The sequence below is a fragment of the Orycteropus afer genome, unplaced genomic scaffold (assembly GCF_000298275.1).
Source record: "Orycteropus afer afer isolate SDZICR_OR568_19922 unplaced genomic scaffold, OryAfe1.0 scaffold00009, whole genome shotgun sequence".
NCBI lineage: Eukaryota > Metazoa > Chordata > Mammalia > Tubulidentata > Orycteropodidae > Orycteropus > Orycteropus afer.
The window spans coordinates 8,247,582-8,264,762 of NW_006921596.1; the positions used below are offsets into that span (position 1 = coordinate 8,247,582).

The 17,181-nt window shown below is 40.1% G+C and overlaps 1 protein-coding gene across 1 annotated transcript in view; it reads left to right on the top strand.

The window, feature by feature from the left end:
* LONP2 (lon peptidase 2, peroxisomal) overlaps nt 1–17,181 on the top strand; it is a 127,027-nt gene that overhangs the window by 52,036 nt on the left and 57,810 nt on the right. Inside the window, exons 8-10 of the mRNA XM_007946886.2 lie at nt 4,191–4,332; nt 14,192–14,342; nt 16,821–16,947. Coding sequence (XP_007945077.1) covers nt 4,191–4,332; nt 14,192–14,342; nt 16,821–16,947 — 420 coding nt within the window. The remainder of the gene's footprint in view (nt 1–4,190; nt 4,333–14,191; nt 14,343–16,820; nt 16,948–17,181) is intronic.

The window sequence follows — 17,181 nt, forward strand, 5'->3', positions numbered from 1 at the left end:
AAGGCTGGCGGTTCAAACCCACCAGCCACTCCTTGGAAGGAAGATGGGGCAATCTACTTCCGTAGTGATACTGCCTCGGAAACCCAAGGAGGGGTGGTCACTATGAGTTGGGTCTGACTCCACGGTACATAACAACAACAAAAAGGCATTGAGTGTGCTTGATGCTATGAAAAGACATTTCGAAGAGTTGGTTCCATTAAGAGGGACTGAAATGGGACTCAAATTCAGGTGTACTGATTTCTGTTTTTGTATTTTATCCAGGAAACCATAAGTGGACTTTCAGTACCTGTTATTAATTACCATCCTTTGAAAGCTTACTGTGTACCAGGCACTATGCTATGAGTTTTATTTACGTTCTCTCATAATGCTCATATACACCTTGAGTTTGACACTGTTTTCCCCATTTTACAGATAAGAAGCTGAAACTTAGGTCAAGTAGCTAGATTTAAAAAAAAAAAAAAAAACCTCACTGCCATCAAGTTGGGTCCGACTCATAGTGACCCCTCCTTGAGTTTCCGAGGCAGTATCACTATGGAAGTAGATTGCCCAATCTTCCTTCCGCAGAGTGGCTAGTGAGTTTGAACTGCCAGCCTTCTGGTGGTTAGCAGTCAAGTGCCTTAGACATTACACCACCAGAGCTCCTGGCTAGACTAAACGCAGTGCAAATGCAACCACTGCCATGGAGTCGGATCCGACTCATGGCGACCCCTCCTTGGGTTTCCGAGGCAGTATCACTACGATAGTAGATTGCCGAACCTTCCTTCTGAGGAGTGGCTGGTGGATTTGAACCGCCAGCCTTCTGGTTTGTAGTCAAATGCCTTAGACATTATACCACCAGAGCTCCTAGCTAGACTAAAGTAGTATAATGTGTCATATACATGTGTCACCTTAACAGTGGAGATAGAAAGTCTTTGGGTGTTGGCATGGTTGTCCTTAGTGAATAGGAGAAACTAACTTTTGTTTGGGGAACAATCTTACAGCTCTGTATCTTGTAGCTACTTTGTCATAAGACCAGCTGTCTGTCATCTGTGTGTTCACTGAAGTTACATTCTTGATACCTATGAATAAAAAGATTGATCGAAGAGTCAGTAAATGCTTCAGGCATTGCGTTATTGGCAAGATCATTTTGTAAGAGGTGTTTGGGAAAATGTCTTACAGTTGCTGGGTCTGAGGTAGAGTTTGAGGAGCCCTGGTAGCTTGGCTGCTAACCAGAAAGTTGGTGGTGCAAATCCACCAGCACACTCTGCAGGGAAAGATGTTGCAGTCTGTATCCGTAAAGATTGACAGCCTTGGAAACCTCTGAGGCAGTTCCGCTCTGGCCTATAGGGTAGCTATGAATCAGAATCAACACAATGGCTTTGAGTTAGTGGGTAGGTAGAGTTTACACAGTCAGAAAGGCACTATGTTAACAAAGATTTAAAACAAATAAAAAGCACAAGGTGTGTAATAGCAAGACCGTAATGTCAGCCAGTTGGAAAGCTGGCGGGGGATTGTGGGGGAAGATTGTGAAGAGTCTCAAATCCCAGGCAGAGGCATTGGGACCTCATTCTCTCGGGTGTGAGCAGCAGTGGAATGTTTGTGAGGAAGTGTGTGTGTACAGTGACTGCTATCTAAGCTGCTGCTTCTTTAGAAGGGATACCTACCTAGAATATTCTTTTCTTCATAACTTTAAGTCTAGAACTGTCAGTACCTGTCTTTGAAGCCCACCCGTCATTACCAGTAAAGAAAGACCATCGATGCAGCAAGAAATGACACAGATTTTGTAATGGCAAATCTGTAAGTTTTCTAGAAATACAATTTCTAAGAATTTATTAATGTTGAATTTTATCCCATATCTCATTTAAAAATCATGAATGTATTCATTCCTTATTTAACAGGGCAGTGTTTACTGTATTTGGTTCCAGTGTCTTGATCTCCTTCCCTGGATGAAAGACATTCCCATGATCCTTGTCAAAGCTTTCTTGTCTTCTCAAAGGTCACTCTGTTTATTCTGTCCTACTTTCTACGAATCATGTGGCAGAATTGAGGCCTGTGCTGTGAATCAGCTTTGTGCAGATCATGAGATAAGTGTCACCGTTCCACTTATCACTGATCAGCTTCTAGGCACCCAGTCCTTTTGTGCTGTTTCAGAAGCAGCATTTGTTTTGTACATGGCTTATACAGCAAGGTTGTAATTAAACTCAGTACACTGTGGCTTAAAATACAGTTTTTGATGGCTTTGTAAAAGGTACTTTTTTTCACTTCGACAGACATATTTTTTATTTCATGCCATACTCTCTCCATTTGTTATAATTATGTGGGTGATTCTTGTTTATAGGTGATAAAGCAGGCTTTGACATTTTAATCCTCAACAAACCTACTTGGCTCAACTTGGTTATGCCAATTAGTGCACACTGGGAGAACCCAATTTTTTCAAAAGACCAGAATTAATGGAATTTCAATATAAATACTCATAACCCCAAATCCTCTCACTAACTCAAAATCAGTTAACCCCAAATCAATTAATAATAGCTTATTGCCTCTGAAAAGTTTGGAATCTTCCTTTCTTCCCTTATTCATCCCTCCCTCCTTCCCTCTCTCTTACTCTCTTTTTTTTTTTTTTTTTTTCCTGTTTTGAGTGACGGTTTAAACCAATTACAGTCTGCTTCATGAAGATGAGGTTATTTGAACCAGCTGTGAGGCAGCCATTTCAGCGTACAGAGAGATAATTGTGTTGAAGGCAAGGGCTCTGAAAAATCATGAAAAATATAAGAATTAAGTTCATAGGGTCCTACATGCATATAAGTAAGATGTAGACAACAGAGGCAAATACTAGTATATACACGATATTGCATTACCACTATCACCAAACACCAGGCTACAGATAAATGCATAGACAGGTGAGAAGATCAGGTGGGGGGCGGTGAACAGGAATACACCTGAGACCAAGGATAGATTTGGCTGAAGATAATCTTACATATGCACTTTTGCTACACAGTTATCCACACACATTACAGAAACAATGGAAAACAGAGTTGGAGTAACCTCTCTGAGAACCAAAAACCTTCAAAGAGAGACTCACCGGGCCTGCTGACTTGGGACCATAGTCTTGGGGGACATGATGCTCAATTGACACAACATAGTATATAAGAATCTTGTTACACAAACTACTTTGATGAGTAGCAACTGGGGTCTTAAAAGCTTTTGAGCAGCCATCTAAGATGCAACTATTATCTCCTCTCATCTGAATGAAAGAAAAGTGAAGAATATCAAAGACATCTGGAAACAATTAGTCCAAGGATAAGATGAACCATGGTTTCGGCTACCAATGCCAACCACGCAGAAAGGGATCAAAACTGGAGATCCTGGTAGAGTGGGAGGAAAAATGTGGAACAAAATCCAAAAAACACAAAAATGACCAGAATTCTAGTCAAATAGAGTCTGTCTACCCCAGGCGATTCACTCACCTACTCTAGGGAGATGTACGCCTTAGAGCAGTTTGGCATGGGGCCCCAGAGGGCAGCATTCACATAGAGGGAAAGCTGGAGAGACAGGAGTGCGCAGTTAACAAGGCCACAGGGCGCGCTAGTCACAAGGATGGGAGGGGAGGAGAGTTTGTTATGGTCGGGGATGGTGATTGGGGTGTGAAATCAAATGTACATGAACTGTTGAATGTGAAACAAATTTGCTCTGTAAATTTGCACCCAGAGCACAAAAAAATTAAAAAAAAAAAAAGTTCATAGGGTCCTTTGAAGATTTTGGGATCTTGACAAATAAGAGCCATAATTGTGTGACTTAAGAGGGGTGCTTTTCTGTTTCACTGAGTGGCAGACATGAGATACAGTTCTTTCAGTATCATGGAAACTTGCAGCCAGAATTAAATGGAAAATAAGAATTGAATCTAGTAACTTGATGTACCATCCAAACAACAAACCAGTTGTGTCAAATACATTCTAACTCATGGCAGTCCCTGCATATCATCGTAAAACTGTGCTCCATAAGATTTTCAGTGGCTGATTTTTTTAGAAGTAGATTGCCAGGCCTTTCTTCTGAGGTGTCTCTGGATGAACTCAGCCTCCAGTTGTTTCGGTAGCTGCTGAGTACATTGACTGAGTGCACCACCCAGGACTGCTTTACAATGGGGATTTTTCAGTAGTATTGCTCTTGCCTCCTGACATCTCACAGTTGTGAATTTGTTACCTACTTTCTAGGCGCACCTATGTTGGCAGTATGCCTGGTCGTATAATCAATGGCTTGAAGACTGTTGGAGTTAACAATCCAGTGTTCCTATTAGATGAAGTTGACAAACTGGGAAAAAGTTTACAGGGTGACCCTGCAGCAGCTCTCCTTGAGGTAAGATTTAGAAAACACCCAGTCTGTAATCACATGTGAAGTACGGATGAGAAGAGGTAATCATATTCAAGTAATGTGTTCATTGGTGTGGGGTTAGTTGTGGGAAAAATAGTTTGATACAGACTGACTTTATATCGTAGTGTTCTTAAATTTCACAGTAAAGGTGCCTCAGCAGTGTTCTTGTTTTGTCTGTTTCTCCTGGGCACTTTGGAGATTCTTTGAATTGAAAACTCCCATCCTCAGTTCTGGAAAATTTTCTTAAAGTCTTTTGTTGATGACTTTGATTACTTGGGTATTAGATCTTCCTATTACTTGGGTGTTAGATCTTCAATTTTCTTACCATTTCTCTCCTGTTTCTCATTTTGTTTATTCTTGCTTCCTTGGCTTTTGCTATTAACCCTTCCATGAATTTACCATTTCTGCTACCGTATTTTTAATTTCAAAGAACTTTTTCTTTAGTTCTCTGTATTTTATTTTTATATTGTCTTGTTCTTGTTACAAAGTTTTAATATATTCTTTCATCTTTGTGAGAAAGATGCTGACAAGATTTGTTTATAAATTCTGTTTATGATTCTCTTATCTGTTTGTTGTGTATTTTTTTTGGTCTCTATCTTTTGTATTAGAGTCTGTCATTAGATGTGTCATAATTTGTATTTGTCTATCCATGTTTAAGTGAAGAACTAAAAATCTGATTGGAAGCTGTGAACGTATGAGTCAGGTCAGGTTTTTGACTTAGAGCTACACATAGGGTCATCTGGCTGGACTGAAAGGTTTAGAAACTTCCAATATCAGTAATTTTGGGTTTTCTTGTTAAGCTAGTTAAATTTCTCAGAAAATACTCTTCATGTCTCTGGACTTAGGGATGAAGGTCCAACTATTGACATTCTGGGAACCAAATGGGTTAGGGAGAGTATCTCCACAATAAGGCATTTGACTGCTAACCAGAAGGCTGGCAGTTCAAGCCCACCAGCCACTCCTCGGAAGGCAGATTAGGCAATCTACTTCCGTAGAGATACCGCCTCCAAAACCCAAAGAGGGGTCACTATTATGAGTCAAATCGACTTAATGGCAGTAAGTTTGGTTTTGTTTTTATATATATGTATGTGTATGTATGTATATAGGAGCTCTGGTAGCATAGTGCCTAAGGCACTTGACTGCTAACCAGAAGGCTGGCAGTTCAAACCCACCAGCCACTCCTCGGAAGGAAGGTTGGGCAATCCTACTTCCGTAGTGATACTGCCTTGGAAACCCAAGGAGGGATCGCTATGAGTCAGGGCCGACTTCATGGCAATAACAACAACAACATATGTATAATACATATATGTATATATATGTGTGTGTGAATATATGTTTGTGTGTGTATACACATCAGGAGCTCTGGTGGCATAGTGCCTAAGGCATTTGACTGCTAACTAGAAGGCTGGTAGTTCAAACCCACCGCCACTCCTCAGAAGGAAAACTGGGCAATCTACTTCATAGAGATACTGCCTCAGAAACCCAAGGAGAGGTTACTGTGAGTCAGAATCAACTCAATAGCAGTGAGATTGGTTTGAGAGTTTTATATATATGTATCTCAGAAGAATGAAGAAAATATTGAACAATATTATTAATATAATTCAAAAATAGTTGCGGCAATACATCAACAGGGAACTGGCAGAAATTGAAGGCAGATTCAGAAAAGGACATGGAATGAAGGATATCATCGATGTCAGATGGATCTTGACTGAAAACACAAAATACCAGAAAGATGTTTATCTGTGTCTTACTAACTATGCATAGGCATTTGACTGTGTGGATCATAACAAATTATGGATAATGTTGCAAAGAATGGGGATTCCAGAACACTTAATTGTGCTCACGCAGAACCTGTACATAAATTAAGAGACAGTTGTTCGAACAGAACAAGAGTATCCTGTGTGATTGAAAATGAGGAAAAGTGTGTGTCAGGATTGTATCCTTTCACCATACTTATTCAGTCTGTATGATGGGCATATAATCAGAGAGGCTGTTGTCTGTGAAGAAAAACGTGGCATCAGGGTTAGGAAGACTTATTAACAACCTAAAATACGCAGACGATGCAACCTTGCTTGCTGAAAGTGAAGACTTCAGTATGGATTACACGTCAACATAAAGACAACAGAAATCTTCCCGACTGGACCAATAAGCAACAGCATGTTAAATGGAGAAACGATCAAGGACTGCGTTTGACTTGGATTCACAATTAATGTCCATGGAAACAGCAGTCAAGAAATGAAACAAAAATTGTATTGGGCAAATCTGCACAAAACGTCTTTAAAGTATTAAAAAGCAAAGATGTCACTTTGAGAACTGAGTTGTGTCTGACTAAAGCCGTGGTATTTTCAGTCACCTCCTATGCGTAAGAATGCTGGACAGTGTGAATAAGGAAGATCAAAGAATTGATGCCTTTGAATTGTGGTGTTGGCATAGAATACTGAGTATACCATGGACTGTCAGAACAGTGATCAGCTCTGTCTTGGAAGAAGTACAGCCAGAATATTCCTCAGAAAGGAGGACGGTAAGACTTTGTCTCACATACTTGGAGGAGGACACCATGCTTGGTAGAGTAGAGGGACATCAAAAGAAGAAGAAGACCCTCAACGAGATGGATTGACATGGCGACTGCCACAGCGAGCTTAAACAAAGCAGCAATTGTGAGGATGGCACAGGACCCGGCAGTGTTTTGTTCTCTTGTATATAAGGTCACTATAACTTGGAACCAGCTTCATGGGACCTAACAAGAATGACAATGCATATTTGCCCTCAGTGGCACGAATGGTTAAGCATTTGACTGCTACCCAAAGGTTGGCAGTTTGTGTCCACCCAGAGGTACCTCAGAAGAAAGGCCTGGCTGTCGACTGTGGAAAAATCAGCCCTTGAAAACCCCGTGGAGCCCAGTTCTGCTCTGACACACGCAGGGTCATCATGAGTCAGAATTGTCTTGAGGGAAACTTTTTTTTTTTTAAATGTGTGCATTCACTTGAACTCTTGTACTCAGTATAAGGATGATTGCTTCTCAGCTGTGCCCTGCCCAGCGGCCCCTGTGTAGGGAACTAGAAGATAAAGCTCCAGTATTTAGCCAGGGCAGGGGAGGGGGTCTGGAGACTGACTGCTTCGTAAGTTTACTTCAGCCGGTCCTCCTTGTTATAGCACATTTGGCCCCCCTTTTTACCCTTGTTTAGGTAAAATGTTATTAATACTCTAATTTATTTATAAAATTGAGAGGCAAACTTGCTCTGTGAAAGTTTGTATTTTTTCCTTGTTTATTTTCTTGTGTTTAGTTCTTTGGGCTTCCTGTTTCTTTTCTTTTTATATCTCAGATCAGGATGGCCTGGTTCTGTAAGCAGGGAGACCATAGATTGTTATTTGGCATAGTCACAGTTGATGCCTAATTATTAATTACACTCCCTTTTAGTCTCAGAAGTGGATCCTTTTATACAATAAAAAAATCTAGCTACCCTATTGGAAAGCCCCAGAGCTTGGGTGGGGTTTGGTGTGGTTAAGTTGGTTTGGTTTGTTTGTATTGTAAGATAATTCTTTGCTGGCTTGGTAACTGGTTTACTCTTCAGTACTGTGAACACTGAGATAGTGAATATTATTTAAGATTTTAGAGAATTCATAGATAATACCTTTGGGCTTTCAATTTAATTTACATTGAGGCAATTTTCAGATAATCGAATAGATTTCTCCCATTAGACACTTAGATATATCCTGTTGAAAAGAATTTAAGGGTAATTTCCTGATAGTTAACGTTTCTCAACAGACAGTTTTTGAGAGTCCTGAAGTAAGTCTGCCAAAAACAGCTTCACAGGTAGTAGAGAGGATTAAATTCCCTATTTATTTGTCTGCTACACAGACAGTGTATTTTAGATGTGCACCTACTGCTTTGTAGACATTCAATGATATTTGTTGAATTGAATTGTTCTTTGATAACAAGAAGTTAACATAGTATCTTTTGTCTCATGTAGAACTTAGTATTCCCTTTTTTCACAGTTGATTTATTAATATTCCAAAATAAGAGTATGAAAGCCTCAAACGATAGCTCAAAGTAAATGCTAGGTATGATAGTTTAATTATGAATAACATCAGTTCCTATACACTGTGATGCTGTAGAGTAAAACAAAACCAAAAAAAAACAAACTCACTGCCTTGGAGTCGGATCCAACTCATAGTGACCGCTCCTTGAGTTTCCGAGGCGGTATCTCTACAAAAGTAGATTGCCCTGTCTTCCTTCTGAGGAGTGACTGGTGGGTTTGAACCACCAGCCTTCTGGTTAGCAGTCAAGTGCCTTAGGCACTACACCACCAGAGCTCCTAGAACAAAACATGATAAAGTTATAGGGAGGAGGAACCAAGAGGGAGGATTAGGCAGATGTACTATCTAGACCCTCGACAGCAAAGCCTCCAGAAACCAAGTGAAATGGATACAGATGACGATCTTAGAACCCAGAACTTCAAAGGAGAGGATAAAAAAGTAGACAAAATACTGATGAGAGGAAGCAACTGAACGAAAACAGTGGACAAGAAGCAGTAAACTGCCAACCAGCACAGCATGACCACTTTCACTAATTGCAAGCAGCATTCTGATTGGAACAGGAACCAGATCACCACCTCTGCTTGCCCAGGACTGCACCCGCACCCACATTAGTGTTTGGGTGACCAGAAGGGTGCTTTACCCGCGCTTGCTGTGAACAGCTTTCCGGTGGCCAGAGGCATGGTCTCCCACCCCAGCACACACTGCCAGTGCTGTGTCACGGTGTTTTAAAGTTCTTTCCTCTCCCCACTTTTGCTTTTTTTCCTTTATTCTTTCCCTTCCTCTTCCTTTGCTCTTTTTTATTTTTCTTTCTTTTTTTTTTTTTTGGATCCCACAGAGCAGGCACCCCTTCCACTTCACCCACGTAGAAGGCAGTGCCCACCCCTGCCCCTTCTAGTTGGAGATACCTGCAAGTGCTGCATTCCTGGGCTGCCGTGTTTGGCGGGTGGCACTTTTGCCAGTACTGGGCTGTTTTTTTTTTAATATGTTTTCTCTTTTCCTTCCTCTTAGTTCTTCCCTTTTGCCCTCTCTTTTTTTCTGCCTCCCCCCTCCCTTTTTTAGGTCTCACAGAGTGGTTGCCTGCCCTCCTGTCCCATTCCATGGCCAACAGCACCCGCCCCGCCCCGCCCCTCCCTGGGCAGTAGTGCCTGGTTCCGTGGAGTGAGCTGTGCGTTGCCACTGTAGCTGTGCTTGGTGGCTAATGCTTGTGCTAGTTCTTTTCTTTCTTTCTCTTTTTCCTTCTCAGTTCTTCATTCTTCCCCTTCTCATTTCTTTTCTTTCCTGTTTTTTCCTCACCTCCTCTCTCTTTTTCTCTTCATCTGCCTGAGCAGGTGCCCCACCTGGTTCTTCACGCCCGACCCTCAGGATTCGGTGGGGTACACTCTTGTGGAGTAAGCACCACGTTTCCGCTGTAGCAGTGTCTGGTAGCTAGTGCTCATGGCAGTACTGTGTGTCATTTTTTTGTTTTGTTTTTTCTTTTCTTTCATCTTAGGTCCACCTCTTCCTCTTTGTTTTTTCTTTTTTTCTTTTTTTTAAATTTCTCTTCCCTCCCTCCCCTTTTTCTTTTCTTTTTTTCTCCTTCATTCTATTGTTCCCCAGCAGTCAGGAGCCACAGATCGTACCCAGCCATCCCCACCACACTCGCTACACTTGCTGCTCCACCCACTCCAGCACCACTGGATCGGCAGCCAGCACCTGCCCAGCCTGCCCTCAGTCTCTCTGTACAATCAGGACTCGGGTCCACTCCCACCTGGTACTGAATCCACCCAGAGACAGCTGGTGAGTGCCTCAGTGCTCCAGACTAACAGCCGAAGTAACACACCCGTCCTGTTGCCCGGATGTATTAAAACAGAATGAGCCATCAAGGTGAACAAACCAACACACAGTCAACAAATTAATACAGTGACACAAGAGTGTCTCAGAGACAGCAGACTATTTTAAATCACAAAAGAAAACAGGGCAAGGTGGCTCAAACAAGTGACCAAAACACAAGGCCAGAAAATCTTCCAGAGGTAGAAATGCTCATAGAACTACCTGATGAGGTATTCAAAGGAATTATATTTAGGGACCGTCAACAGATTAAAAGTTCAAGAAAATCACAGACAAAATTAAGAAAAACAGATAAAACTCTAGAAGAACTCAAAAAAACAGTACAAGAATATATTGACAAAATAAATGAAAAATTAGAAACCATACAACAGCAAAATGAAATCCAAAAGATTAATACCAAAATTTCAAAAATAGATAAAGCATTGGAAGCAAAAGAATAGAATCGAATCAGTGGACGCAGAATTAGCAAGATTGACGACAAAGCTCTCAACATTAGTCTGTTACAGGAACAAGCCGAAGGAAAAAGAATGAAAAAAAAATGAAGTGCTCAAACAATTTATTTCATAAAGATCAGCACAAGGCCAGGCCCCTAAGAGGTAGAGGTTAAAGATGTCTCAAATCTCCAATTTCTCCACACTGCTGTACCACACCATCATCTCTAATATCAACTCCTGCTCCTCCCCTCAGTACGCTCCCTCCCATCTTAGGGTTCATATTTCGCTGTAACATCACAAACTGCCAAGGAAATGGCTCGCATGGTTGTAGAGGCTGGCAAGTCCCAAATCCATGGGTCAGGCATCAGTGTGGAGGATTTTCCTCACTAATATAGTTGCAGGGGCTGATGAACCCAAGTCAGCCCCAAGGACTTGTGGGTGAGATGATGGTGAAACCGATGTAGGATCCAGAGCCAGAGAGAGAGTGGACTTAGCCAGCACATTCATATATATACCTTCAAGGATACTAAGGGTGGTCACTTGAGTCACCCTCTAGTAAGGGAGCACAAGATATATCCTGCCCTAATCCTGCTTCATCGACATAATGGAAAACACACCCCAAAATGGGACTGTAACCACAGGCATAGAAGCTAGGATTTACCACCAGCCACTTCCCTGGGAGAAGGATGAGGCAGTCTGCTTCTGTAAAGATTAACCATCTTGGAAACCCTATGGGGAATTTCTACTCTGTCCTATAGGGTCACTATGAGTCTGAATCAACTCAGCCATAGTGGGTTTGGATTTGGGTTTTGGTTTGTATTGTGTTTTAAAAGACTTCATTCATAGTTCAAAAACATTGTTTTATTAATTTTCTTACTTTTTTTTTTAAGCCCTCTGGTGGTGTAGTGCCTAAGGCACTTGACTTCTAACTAGAAGGTTGGCGGTTCAAACCCACCAGCCAGCCACTCCTCAGAAGGAAGGTTGGACAATCTACTTCCATAGTGATACTGCCTTAGAAACCCAAGGAGGGGTCGCTATGAGTCGGAGATGACTCAACGGCACATGACAACAGCAAAGGGTGTAGGGGCAGCGTCCACTGACCTCCTCCAGCCTCATGAGGGGAAGAGAAAAACCACCATCAGCATCCCAAGGCAGATTCCTAGGAGGCCGGACATGCTGCTATCCTCCAACCTGTTTTCCAATTTTCACACTAACCATCCCTTCCATGCTACTCTCTACTTCTTTGCTAGATTTGATAATTCATTGCAGTGGCCACACAGAACTCACAGATAATGTGATTGTGGAGTTTATTAGAGAAGTGTAACAGATTACAATCTAGGTTCAGGAACACACTCAGGATACAATTCTTCAGTCAGGACAGCTTTCTTTCTGCTGTGCCTGAAGGCTTACCTCTCTTTGGTCCTTGACCTCTCGGCCTAGTCCTGCTTGGGCAAGTGTTACAAAGCTCTTACAGCTCTGCCGATCGGTGCACCCCACTCCTCCAGCAAGCGTCCTGCCCAAAGGCACTCGGCTTTCTCGCTCCATGGGCCAGTTAGTCCGCCACCCTGTCTTTTGCTGGTCTCTCAGTTCTGCTGCCTCTGCTACCACTGTCTCTCTGCCAAGGAGGTCCAGCGCAGGGATCTCTGGTCCAAGGACGTGCTCCACTTTGCCTCCAGCTCTTCTCTCCGAATGGCAGTTAGATCCCCCTTCTGCCTCTGGGAGGGCTCATTTTAAGCCTAGCAGAATGACAGAACTGACCAATCTCCATATAGGGTTCCATACACCCCATTTCCCTGGTCCCACCCCCTCAAGGGTCCCATGTACCTTATTTACATTGCTAGCAAACCATCCAGTTCCCTTTGTGGACCACAAGCCCTTGTATTTGCATAGTTCCACCCAGTCATCTGGGAGCCACAGAGAACATGGCTAAGTAATTCACTACACCACAATGTCTTAAAATTTTAAGGAAAGAAAGTTCTTCACTTGAACAGATGTGACAGCCATTTCTAAAACATACTCAACATTTATGTGTTAGCTTAATTAGTGCCATTGAAAGATCTTTCTTTCATTTAACTATGATTGCTGTATTTTCCATATATAAATTACCAATTTTCAGATAATTGGTAGAGACTAAGATTACAATGAACAAATTCTATGCTGAATATAATTCAGATTTTCTTTGATGATTTCAAAGTGTCTTATTTTTATAACATCAAACATACCAAGTTTTGTGAAAATAAGAATATGAGAGCTTTCTGGGAATTGTATTCTAGGTGAACAGTTTTCAGTAACGTTCATAATTCAGGAGTATATGTAAAGGGTCTTGAATTGAAACTATCCTATGGAAATTTTGAAAAATAAATAAAACTTTAGGAAAGAAATTAGAAGCAAGGAAAAGCTGATTGTATAGTAACTTGTGATTGGTTAAATGTTTTAGTCATTTTACTTCTTTTTTTAATATATTTTTTAACCCTGTTTATAGCTGTACTAATTTGGTGTGAATCAAAGTAGTAATAGTACTTCCTTAAAGTTTAAGGTACTAAGTGCCTTCTTTAAAGGTACTAAGTGCTTTCTGTAAAGTCCTTTGTAAGCCTATCAGCAATGGGTGACTGTGACTTGAAGCATTTGTGCAGTAACCTAAAGAAGATAAAGTCTCTTTAATAAACACTTGCTGAGTATTTTGAAACTAGTTGATAAGTTCCATAATTTAACTAGTTGAACTACAGAAATATTTTTAAGAAATACTAATTTTTTTCTGAATGAAACAGTAAGTGTTACTTTAAGCTATTTTTAGGAAGTGAATTTTTCCTTGTGCTATTTCAGAATATAAGGATCTCTGGTGATGCAGTGCCTAAGGTATTTGACTGCTAACCAGATGGCTGGCGGTTCAAACCCATCAGCTGTTCCGTGGAAGGAAGATGGGCAATCTACTTCTGTAAAGATTTACCGCCTTGGAAACCCAGTGGGGTTGCTGTGAGTTGGAATTGACTCAGTGGCAGTGGGTTTAGTTTTAGGATTTTTTTATATTTGGATATTATCATAGTAATTTTTACTAATTTATTTTGAATTCCTTTTTCGGTTAAAGAATTTATGCCAGACTTCCTAATAATAATTGAGGAAGAATACAGTGATGATGATTTTACCTGCTGTCTAAGAATTTCAAAATACTCTACATGTTTACATTAAATTCTCATGGTAGTTAATAAAACAAATGTTACCAAGATGGAACCTGGTTCTGCAGGATTGGTAACTTATTTATGGTCATATAGTGAGCTGTTGGTAGATTTAAGAAGAAAACCTGAAAGGGTAATTTTTGCTTCTTTGTACTTTTTTTGACATTGAACATTTCTCATTAAGAAACAAGTATTAAAATGTGGAGAGTTGCGAAGAATGAATCATGCCCCACGTTTAGTGTTAGCCCTCCCCCAAAGAAAGTATTGAGCCGAAATGCCAGTCTTGCTAACGCATCATGTATGTTTTAATTTATACAGCTTTCTATTGGAACTACTGAATTTCTTGTTTAAATAATTATTGTTCTTTCCTAGGTGTTGGATCCTGAACAAAACCATAACTTCACGGATCATTATCTAAATGTGGCCTTTGACCTTTCTCAAGTTCTTTTTATAGCTACTGCCAACACCACTGCTACTATCCCACCTGCTTTGTTAGACAGAATGGAGATCATTCAGGTGCCAGGTACTTGATTTGTAAATAAATTGTTTGGTATTCCTTGCCTTCAGAACATAATCCTTTAAAACTGGTCATGCTGTGGAGTTTTGAGTAAAGAATTTGATTTACCAGCTCTTTAATATATAGTATGTAATACAGCCTTCAGAAGTTTTGAGGCTCATTTATAAACCAGCTTTTATGTAGATTCAGAGTTTGAATGAGCACAGCTTGTGTTGTTTTGAACCATGACAAGATAAGAGTATGTATATACTCTGAAAGATGTTTTAGTTTACTGTTGAGAATGATCACTTCTTAAGGAAAATAAGACCTTTTTCTGTGAAATAGTTTCTAAAATTTGGTTGAAAATTAATTTATTTCTTCAAAGTCAGTGTCTCAAAACCAAAAAATATATCTTCACACGGTCAATTTAGCTCCCAGTCTATCAGATTATGAAGTTTCTACCATCTCCCTCGAAAAGTGTTGTTGTTGTTATGTGCCGTCAAGTCGGCCCCGACTCATAGCGACCCCTCCTTGGGTTTCCGAGGCAGTATCACTACGGAAGTAGGATTGCCCAACCTTCCTTCCGAGGAGTGGCTGGTGGGTTTGAACCGTCAGCCTTCTGGTTAGCAGTCAAGTGCTTTAGCCACTATGCTACCAGAGCTCCTTCGAAAAGTGTTACATAATCATTTACTCTGTTAAGAGATGTTTCCTAGAAAGCACCTGAACTTTCTCCTCATCAAATCTCACCTCACTTTTGTATGAACTTACATGGTACTGATAGAATGGGAGTAAAATGTGGAACAAATCTCAAAATCATGAAGACCAGACTTACTAGAGACTGGCAGACTGCCTGAGAGGATGGCTCTTGCACACCCCTTTGGCCTGGAACCAAACTCACCGCACATTGTTCAACTTTCAGCCAAAGAATAGGCAGGCCTACAAGGTAAACAGTAATACCAGGGAGGTACGAACTCCTTAGAACAGTCAGCCAATCAAAATAAAAGGGCAGCATTGCCCAAGGATAAAGCTTGGAAGGCAGGAAGGGATAGGAAAGAAGGACAAATGGAAACAGTAAATACAGGGAGGAAGTGGGAAGAGTGCTTTTACATTGTGGAGACTGCAGTCAGTGCCTCAAAACAAAATGTGTCTGAATTTTTGTCTGGAAAACCAATTTGCTCTCTAAACTTTCACTCAAATCACAATAAAAAGTGAAACAAGAAAAGAAAAAGTAAAAGCAAAGGAAAAAAGAAAATGAGTACTTTTAAATTTCTGTTTCATTGGCTCTGTCAAGTGGTTTTATATGTATATGTATTTTTTAATCAGTGTCTTCTCCTCAACTGGAGTGTGCAAGATAAAGTCATTTAATTACTAGCATGGAAGGAATCCAATGTTTTTACCTTTTTTTAATTGCTTGGAATTATTTTTTCCTAGAAGAGATCAAATATCAGTGAGTATTTGTTCAAATGAAAATAAAGTGGAATCTAAATGTATTTTTCAGATTAGTCTGAAATGTATTTTTACTATTAAATAGTGGTGATTGGATTTCTTAATTATCTGCAAGCCCTACAGATTTAGTTTTAAAGTATGGTAAAGTAAAAAAAGTTGGTTCTGCATAGCTATGTATAAGACCAAAATGAATAAGTAATTAAACCCAATTGCCTGGAAACTCCAGATTAAGGCAGAAATTCTGTAAGATCCACTGATGTGAAAGAAATATTCAGGACAGCTGCTACAGAGGTGGACAGATGATACCACTTTCCTTTGCTCGTTTTGGTCATCTTGTCTTCTGTTTTTTCTGTTGTGTTTTACCTTTTAGTTCTATTCAAAAGATGCCCTAGTGATTCCTATTTTTAATTTTTACTTGTTAAAGGGAAAGGAAGAATTTTGTCTTGTAGGATTTAAAGACAGTAAACGTGTAATGAAAAGATAAATTCTTTTAAAAAATATAAACTATAATTCTACTGTGGAATAAATAAGTAAATCTGTGGGATAAACAGACTTATTACGGGAATGTCTAGGTGTTGTTCTCTCTTGTTGCTGATATTTATGGTTATGGTTCCAGAAGTAGTTCTTCTGGAGTTCTTTCCTTTGGAGCTCACTGCTTAATTAAAGTCTTTTTTTTTTTTTTTTGGTAAGTTTTTAAATGTATTCTTAACTTGTGCTAAAGAAAAGGGATGTAAATATTTTTCCATTAAATAATAATAAAATAGCGCATTTGAGATAAGATCATCTCTAAGGTCTGACTGAGATTTCTCTCTTTGAGAGATACATCATTTAAGCTAAAGACTTTCAAACACTGCTTGCTTAGTTTGCAGAAAAGTTGGAAATTTTAACAAGTACTGATTTGAGGTTGAATTCCTTTATTCTGACAGTAGTCTTAGTTGAAGTAATATTTAAATCCATTCTAAATCCAAGATCCATTGACTCTGCATTTGATTCATTAAAAAGGCATGACACTGTGGCACCTGTGTGAATAACTTAAAACAAGATCTCGTTCTCTTACAGGGTATACACAAGAGGAAAAGATCGAGATTGCCCATAGGCACTTGATCCCAAAGCAACTGGAACAACATGGGCTGACACCTCAGCAGATTCAGATCCCTCAGGTTACTACTCTTGACATCATCACCAGGTTAGTCAGCTATCCTGAGCTTCATTAATGTTTGGGTCTGAAAAAGAGATTATTTTACTGGCAACCTATAGCATCCATTTCCTTCTCTCCAGCAGATTCCTAGCAGGCATTTCCATGATTGATTTACACAGGGCTGTGTATTACTCAGAAACTCATAGAGAAAGCACTTTGAATGCCTTTATCACTAAGGACCTTAGTTGATCTAGAGTTTGATAAATAAAGAGCCAAAAGCAT